At 48.1% G+C, this 9,037-nt stretch overlaps 1 protein-coding gene across 2 annotated transcripts; it reads right to left on the reverse strand.

The window, feature by feature from the left end:
• Positions 1 to 758: 758 nt before the first annotated feature.
• On the reverse strand, positions 759 to 8,414 carry LOC118081370 (zinc finger and SCAN domain-containing protein 31). Of its 2 annotated transcripts, none has more exons than XM_060270725.1 (5): positions 8,335 to 8,414; positions 6,115 to 6,201; positions 4,840 to 5,823; positions 3,868 to 3,991; positions 759 to 3,274 (listed from the first exon to the last, which is right to left on the reverse strand). In XM_060270725.1, exons 3-5 carry the CDS (start codon positions 5,587 to 5,589, stop codon positions 2,457 to 2,459), a joined length of 1,692 nt encoding a protein of 563 aa, XP_060126708.1. In that variant the 5' UTR covers positions 5,590 to 5,823; positions 6,115 to 6,201; positions 8,335 to 8,414; the 3' UTR covers positions 759 to 2,456. The 2 variants fall into 2 exon arrangements, with proteins under 2 accessions (XP_060126708.1, XP_060126709.1); XM_060270726.1 differs by having other exon boundaries at positions 6,115 to 6,864; positions 8,335 to 8,404.
• Between the last annotated feature and the right edge of the window lie 623 nt (positions 8,415 to 9,037).

The following is a 9,037-nucleotide window of genomic DNA, read 5'->3' on the forward strand; positions in this document are numbered from 1 at the left end:
ACTGGACCTAATGGTCAGGGGTCCCTTTACCTTTACCTAGAACTATAAATATGGATCCGACTCCAACCCTCTGCAATGGAGGAATATTTAACTTAACATGGGGCTCGAACCCATGGCCCAGAGATAAAGTCTTATGCTCTACCGACTGATCTATCCCTGTTTGTTCTCCCACATCTTAAGGGCCGCATTCAAAACCATACATTTAAAGCATGATTACCCCACTTTAAATAGCCAAGTCTTCGACCCACAAAGAATTCCGGGAACTGTAGTTTTCTTCAGGGTTCTGAGAGTCTCCAGGCAAGACCCCTATTCACCTCAGAGAATTATAATTCCCAGAGCTGTTTAATAACCAAACTGTCTTCCAGGGAACTCTGGAAATTGTAGCTCTGTGAGGGGAATAGGGGGTCTCCTAACAAACTCTCATTGTCTTTAGCAAACTACAGTTCCCAGTATTTTTTTTTACTCTTTAAAGTGGCAACATAGCGCTTTAAATGTGTAGTGTGGAGCCAGACATCACCTAAAGGGTCTCTCATCCTTCAGGATAACTTCAGAAAGGGGACTTGCCATCAAAGTGGCATGATTGCGAATTAAAACTATACTGACAAGCCCTAAGAAAAAATGCTGGAATTATCCATTTTCCCCAACCTATTATTTATTATGGATTTATTCATCACCTTACATATGCATAAGGCAACTTCCATTAAAAAAACCACGATTCAAACATATTGCATTTTAAAAAAACCAAAAAACAGCTCGGGAACAGTGTATTTGTTTCTTTATTTTAAAAATGACGTCACTTAATTGTTCAAACCTCTAAGTGATTTACATGGAACATAAGATGCAATTAGCAGCCAAAGTCAGAAGTCAAAAACAAGTTGACATAAAAAAAACCACCAACCCACCACACCCAAATATTTATGTATTTATTAAATCAGAAGTTAAAAATACATGGTTGGCATTCACTTTCCCTCAGAGCAGACCTATTAAAATGAATAAATATGACTAAGTTAGTTCCATTAACTTCAGTAGTCGAATACCACCATAGTGGAACTATGACATTTGCTCCCGCAGGAGGCAGTGATGGACAACAAAATGGATGGCTCTAAAAGATCGGACAAATTGACTAGGCCATCAGACGGCTCTTGTCCTGCTTGCAGGTTTCCCACAAGCATCTTGGTGGCCACTGAGAGAACAGGGTGCTGGACTAAGATTGGCTACTGGCCTCATCCAGTAGGCTCTTCTTATGTTCTTAGCAGCTGAAGGGCCACCTATTAGCATACCGCCCCCCCTTCCTCGCTCCCCTGGCCTTAGTAAGTGATGGTTCCTGTGCCATAGGATTTCCCCAATCAATGCTACTTCAGGGCGTATGCTGTTCGGGGTGCACTTAGGGGTACTTGTTCTTAGAGACATGAATTCATTTCCCGGGGGTCATGATAACTGCATGCCACCTCCAGCATCAGAAGCCACATGCCTCTGGTTGACACTAGTTGCTGGGAATCAACAATTGGAGGAGGGCTGATGGGCTTCCCGGTGGCATCCGCTTGGGAAACAGGATGCTCCAGTGGTGGGAAGAAGACCCAGAGCCTGGGGAGTGGTGGTGGGACAACAATGAGCGGTCAGAGGGAGAAGACTGGGAAGAGGAGGTGTCAGAAGCTGAGGAAGCAACAGGGCTTAGTGAGCTGGGTGAGGCAGAGGCAGAGAGCAGTCCAGAATCGGGCAGAAGCCGAAGCAGGAGGGTGGGATGAGGGAAGCCAAGAGGCAGAGAAGGGTCAGGCTGGGGAAGTGTCACGGGTTTCTCCCCCTCCTGCTGTAACGAGCTCCCTTTTCCCCTAGTTTCCCAGAACCAAAAGAGGCACAAAAAGGGCGGAGGAGAGAGTGGTGATGCACAGACTCAGTCTTCAATTGCTTGGGGGAAACCCTGGAGAGGAGGGGACTTAGGCAGCTATGGGGAGGCAGGAACCTTCAGTCTCGACAACTGCTTCATGGGAGCAACACCTACCAGGGAGGAGTTGCTGTGCTCATTAGGCCTGACACTCTACCATGTTGGTGCAGATCATGTTTTTGCTATTAAAGAGTTAATGGCAACTTGCACAGTGTGATTTACTGCTGGCTCGCTCCTGACTCTATGTTCTCGTGAGAAAGGATAGATTGCGGTTGGTGGGACAGTGCCCCATTCGCCCTGGCGGACTAGTCTCCACTGGCACCAACCCTTGGAAATAGGACCATCTAGACAAGTGAGCTGGCAAAGTGGCTTAGTAGGCTTCTTGAGGCAGAGCACTTCCCAGTTGCCATGGTCTGAATCCCAGCACTGCACCACTTCACTTCCTAGAGGGGCTCAGAGTAAAACCTCCATCCGCACCCGGGAAAATCCGCACAGGAGGAGACGATCGTGCAGAGACCCGAGCGACTGCTAAAGGTCCAGGACTACCAGAGTCCGGGGCGTTTGTTCCATGTTTCTACCGCACGTGGATTCTCACGTGGGCCTTCAGTTTCGAACTCTGGTTGAAGCATTTCCCGCACTCGCTGCACCTGTACGGCTTCAGGCCCTTGTGTATCCGGACGTGGGCGACGAGGCTGCCCTTGACGTTGAAGGTTTTCCCGCAGTCCGAGCACTGGAAGGGCTTCTCCCCCGTGTGGATCCTCTGGTGTCTGACAAGGTCGGAGTTCATGCCGAAGGACTTCCCGCAGTCCGAGCACTCAAAGGGCTTCTCCCCCGTGTGGACCCGGTGGTGGCGGATGAGGTCGTAGTTCATCCGGAAGAACTTGCCGCAGTACGAGCATCCGTACGGCTTCTCTCCCCGGTGAATCCGGTAGTGCCGGAAAAGCCCGTACTTAGTGCTGAAGGATTTGCCGCAGTCCAAGCAACCGTACGGCTTCTCCCCCGTGTGGGTCTTGTGATGTCGGATGAGCTTGTCCTTTGTGCGGAAGGCCTTCCCGCACTCCACGCATTTGAAGGGTTTCTCTTCTGCCTCGGTCCTCTCGCTTGCCTTGGAGTTAGAAGTCCGTCTGTATCCGGTCAGGGTCACAGGCCTCTCCCCGGTAAGAAGTCCGCTCAGTCCTTGGTAAAGGCCCACGCTAGGAATGAGCTGATCCATCCTCTGCCTCGGACAGCTTGCCTGTTGTTGCCTCCACAGCCCACACAGACCCTCATTCGATCCCGCCCGCTTGCAGTCCTTGAGTCCGTTGGCTCCCTCTCTCTCCTCCAGCATCCCATGTGGTTCTTGCTCAGAGCTTTCTTGCCTGTGATCCTCTTTCTGCATCGCATACTGCTTACCTGAAGGAAGAAGGAGAGAGATGAAATATAAAGAACGTCCATACCTTAAGTACCGTATCAGGTATCGTACCAGCCACGGGGCCTTCTCGGTAGTGGCGCCCGCCAAGTGGAATGCCCTCCCATCAGATGTTAAGGAAATAAACAACTATCTGACTTTTAGGAGACATCTGAAGGCAGCTCTGTTTAGGGAAGTTTTTAATGTTTGATCTTTTACTGTGTTCTTAATATTCTGTTGGGAGCCGCCCAGAGTGGCTGGGGTAAAATAAATAAATAAATAAATAAGTTTATCACCACTTCCCATACAAAACAACCCGGACCCTGTGCTTGTCAGCTGAGGCCCTTCTTTATGTACCCCCCCCCCCATCCAGAGACGTTCAGAGGGTGGCAACAAGAAAACGGGCCTTTTTTGTGGTAGCTCCCCGACTATAGAATGATCTACAGTTAGCATGGAGTAATCCCTGTTTAGGGAAGTTTTTGATGTTTGATGTTTTATTCTGTTTTTAATCTGCTGGGAGCCGCCCAGAGTGGCTGGGGAAACCCAGCCAGATGGGCAGGGTATAAATAAATCATTTATTATTATTATTATTACTTACCGCCTGAGCCAGCATTTCCTCCACACTCATGTTTCACCACATTCCAGATATGCCTGCCTGCATCTCCCAAAGTAGTTGCCTCATCCGGGACATTCACAACCACCTTCTGAAAGAGACCCGGGCCCTGAAACATCAAGGGTCACGTTGTTCTATAATTTGTGTTATTCACAGCATTTAGACACACTTTGTGTAGACCAGTGTTCTTCAAGCTTAGGTTCCCAGAAGTTGCTGGAATACAAATCCCATCATCCCTCGTTGTTGGCTAAGCTGACTGTGGATGATGGGATTCGTAGTCCAAACAACATCCAAGGCCCAAGTTTCGAAGAACACTGTGATAACTGGGCAAGATGTATCAATGGTTTGACACGACATAAGGTAGCTTCCTTTGGTTCTTGATCTCGCTACCAGCTATGGATAGTTCAGGATTCCCAGGATGCAAACAGCCTCCTATAAGGATACTTGGTTTAAATGTCTGAAGTTGTTTTAACAGACAATGCAAACATAACATATATGCTGCAGGAGTCTCAGCATGCCTTTGGAGACAAATCCTGCATCATATAAATTCAATGACAGGAGAAAACTCTCCCCCAGTTGATTATTTTTTATTTGATTGAGGGGGAAATATCTGCAAAACAGCAGCCTTTAACAAACAAACAAACAAACAAAAGCAACCCTTGTGATGGCAGCCAGAGCAGTCTGGGCTCGAAAGTGTAAAGATTATCAGGTGCCAATTATATGGGAATGCCTATGGAAATGTCTTGAATTTGCAAAAAGGCACAAATCAATTGATTTGATCCCTAAGAGGAGCGGTATATTTTACAACACAACATTTGTTGAGAGGTGGGCATTTTTTTGTGAATCACTGCGACACAAATTTTGGAAATACTAGACTGGAAACTTTGTTGACTTTAATTTGCACATATTTCGAAGTATACATTATTATTAAAAAATAAATAAAGGAAACAGCCTCACCTGCTCTTCCCAACTCCCTGCCTCTCCCTGAGCCGGCAAGAAATTCTCCACCAGGGCCACCGCATGGGCACAGGTTTCGGGAGCCTGATCCTTCACCCGACTCTGGATCCCTTGAGGCAGGACATCCAGGAACTGCTCCAAGACCAGCAAGTCCAGGATCTCCTCTTTGGTACGTCTCTCCGGTTTCAACCACTGGCGGCAAAGCTCCCAGAGTCGGCTGCAGGCCTGGCGGGGACTCTCAGCCTGGCGGCAGTGGGACTGCCTAAAGCGTTGCCGGTGCCCCTCTGTGCTGAGGGCCTCCTCCTCCTCCTCCTTCACTTTGGTGTAGGGGCCCTGTTCTCTTGGATCGAGTTTGACACTGATCTGGTGGCTCACCCCGTTGAGGATCGGAAGGCGGTACCCTTCTTTTGGTGGCTGGCTGGCTGCAGTGATGGCCTCAAAAGGGGCTAGGGAAGTCTTCAGGTCCCCCCAGGGAGCCATTTCTGCCAGCTGTGAGCTCCCCGCCTCAGAGTGGGGTAATTCCATTGCCTTGAGGAAGGCCTGCCACTGGGCCTCCCAGACCTGCTGCAGGCCCTCGCACCCCGCAGCTCCCGCCTGAGCAGCAGTGTGGGGTTTCTTCCTCGGTCCCTTGGATCCCATCTCAGACTTGGGACCCGCTGGGTCCTTCCTCTCCACTTTCACTTCCTGCTCCAGCGCTGCTTGGAACCGGAGATCCGGGGCCGGCGACTCCCCCTCCCTCCCTTCCGCCATTTGGGAACTGGGGCTCTTGCAATTGGGAAGGGTAGTAGATGGAATCAGAACTCAGAGCAGCCCTTCCGCCCCTGAGAGCTAATGCAGGAGAGGAATCCAGCCTATCGGATTAGTGCGCCCAGCTACTGCGGTATGACAGGGCAAGTTCAGAGGGATATAGGGCAGAGCTATCTCCACAACGGCGCTTAGGAGTTACCCTTGGCCGCCGATGGGATATCCAAGCGCTTCTTCCTCCTGTCAGAAGAAAACAAGAGCAATCTGGTTAAGTTGTTTCAAACTGCTTTTAATATTGTTGCTGTAACTCACCCTGGACCTTAGCGTGAAGGACAGGTAATAATAATGATGATGATGATGATGATGATGATGATGATGATGATGCAGAACGTTTCCCTGCAAAGTAACAGAAGTGGGGAGCTCTGGAAAGCACATTTTTTTGTGAAAACTCTCTGGAGTCTAGCTTTTTAAAACTGCCTTATCTTAACAGCAACCTGAGAAGGTAGGATAAGCTGAGAGATGGTGACTTACCCCAGGTAGGCTGGTGAGCTTCAGAGGTGAAGGGGGAACTGGATGTCAGTTTTGAGTCCAGCGCTTAGCCACAACATCACACCAGAACTGGTAATGCAAGCAGGTGAAAGTAATGCAAATAATAATAATAATAATAATAATAATAAACAATAATGAACATAAGAACATAAAAATAACCTGCTGGATCAGGTCAAAGATCTATCTAGTCATAAAACTGTAGCATTGGAAGGGAACTTAAAAATGGAAAGAGTAATGCTGATGGTCAACAGAAGAGGTTTAAAGATTCTCTCAAGGCAAATCTAAAAATATGTAGTACCGGTATAAACACCAACAACTGGGAAACACTGGCCTGCGAGCGCTGCAATTGGAGAAGAGCGTTTACCAAAGGTGCCATGGGCTTTGAAGTTACTCGAACTCAGGACAAAAGGGAGAAATGTGCTAAGAGGAAGGCACGCTTGGCAAACCCTCACCATGATCAACCCCCGCCCGGAAACCTATGTCCCCACTGTGGAAAGACGTGTGGATCCAAAATTGGTCTCCACAGTCACTTACGGACTCACTGTTAAGACTGTGTTCATGGAAGACAATCTTACTCAGCTACCAGTGACTGCCAAAGAAGTCCCAACATCCTGTTCTCACAGCAGCCAACCAGATGTCCATGCAAAGCTTGAAAGCAGGACTGGTTCACCAGAGCAGAGTTCTCCTCACTTGCAATTCTCAGCAGCTGATCTTCAGTCATCCTGCCTCTGACTGTGGAGGTAGGAAATAGCCGTCACAGCTAGTAGCAATAGATAGCTTTATCCTCCACGAATTTACCTAACCCTTTTTTAAAGCCATCCAAGTTGGTGGTTATCATTACAGCTTGTGGGAGGGAGTTCCACAGATTAACAATGAGCTGTGTAAACGAGTCCTTCCTTTTGCCCGTTCCGAAAACTCCAACATTCCGTTTCATTAGAGGCCCCTGACGTCTAGTGTTACAAGTGAGAAGAACCGCTCCAAGCCCCAATTTTTCTGCAAAATGCCTAATTTTACACACCTCTGTCATGCTTCCTTCAGACAAGGCACCTCTCCCAGCCCTAACAGGAGATACTGGGGATTGAATCTGGGACCTCCTGCATGCAAAGCAGATGCTCTACCCACTGAGCTGCCGCCCGTCCATATTTGGGGGGGGGGTTGTTGCAAGAGACCGAAAACAGTTGCCTTTTTGTGGGGGAGGGGGAAATCTCTCTGCCTGAAGCTATGAGAGATGCTGGCAGTTAGAGCAGACTAGGGTAGAATCTACACATGGATAAAAACCGTTCTGAAAAAGTGTCACATTGTATATTGCACTTAAAACACACTTAAAATGTTTTATTTGTGGCTGTATAGCTGACCCCATAATCACCAACCTGGTGCCCTCCAGATCATAGAATCATAGAACGACAGAGTTGGAAGGGACAACGGGGGACATCTGAAGGCAGCCCTGTTTAGGGGAGCTTTTAATGTTTAACAGATTATTGTATTTTAATATTTTGTTGGAAGCCGCCCAGAGTGGCTGGGGAAATTAATAATAATAATAGTATATTATTATTATTATTATTATTATTATTATTATTATTATTATTATTATTATCCAACCCCCTGCAATGCAGGAATAAACTCAGCTCAAGCATCCATTACAGATGGCCATCCAACCTCTGCTTAAAAACCTCCAAGAAAGGAGAATCCACCACCTTCTGAAGGGAGTCCATTACAATAGTGAGCTGGATGGCAAATGCTTTAGCTGACAGGACAGTTTGCAACGTTAAAGTAGCAATTAATAATCGAGAGCCTACTTTCCAATGGGTTTTTTTAAAAAAAAATGTGAACACACACAACCTCCCAAGGGATTTTGGACTGACGGAAGTTGTAGCCCAAAACGCCTGGAGCTGAAGACACCAGGTTGGCGAAGGCAGGGGCTGAAGGGACTAGCAATTTGACTTCTACATAGAATCGCAGAGATGGAAGGGACCCTGAGGATCATCTAGTCCAACCCCCTGCAATGCAAGATATGGCAGGTTACAACCAGAGCCAGTCTCCCCAGTTTCCTATCCCGGCTTAGGTGGAGGGTCTGCAAGGTTCCTTCCACCCTCCAACCTCTTTGCATCCCCACGCTCCGCCCCCCCCCATATAAAAGCTGGAGATTTTATACACTGTATATATATCTACGACATAATTTCTCTTTTTGCACCCTCGGCTCACCGCTGCTTGGGTTTCACCAGCCTCCAACTCCCGCCTACATCCAGAGAGCCATTTTGCTTTCCGGATAGAGGGGACGGAAAAGGCACGGGCTCCCCCCCCCCCGACCTCTCTATGGTAGCGACATCCCACCTACTCCCCCCTCCCCAAATTTCCACCCTCCCCTTCCTCTCTAGGAACCCGATCTCGACTGCTGGATTTAACCATTACATGGGTCAGATCCCAGGTGGTTCTTTTCCTGCCTGTTTCACGGATGCGTTTTGGCACATGGGTTTGTTTTCGTTTGCATTTCACTACAGAGCATCTATACTGCTTGTTATGATGCCTCCTCCAAAAGTGTTTTAGGTATTTTGAGAGAGAGAGAGAGAGAGAGAGAGAGAGAGAGAGAGAGAGAGAGAGAGAGAGAGAGAGAGAGAGAGAGAGAGAGAGATCTGCCAGGTGCTGCAGTGAATCACAGAATCGTGGAGCTGGAAGGGATCACCAAGGGTCATCCAGTCCAACCACGGAAGTTGTGTCCCGGTTTGCAAACTTTACCTCAGTCTAAGAACAGAATCCGAAAGGTGGGAGGCCTCATTAGGGAAAGCGTGCCTTGGTTTAAGAACGGTTTTGGTTTAAGAACGGACTTCCGGAATGGATTAAGTTCGTAAACCGAGATACCTCTGTATTTAAAAAGTCAGGATTACAGGGCTGCACTAAATAAGGCCTC

Source organism: Zootoca vivipara, chromosome 2 (assembly GCF_963506605.1).
Source record: "Zootoca vivipara chromosome 2, rZooViv1.1, whole genome shotgun sequence".
NCBI classification, from domain to species: Eukaryota; Metazoa; Chordata; class Lepidosauria; order Squamata; family Lacertidae; genus Zootoca; species Zootoca vivipara.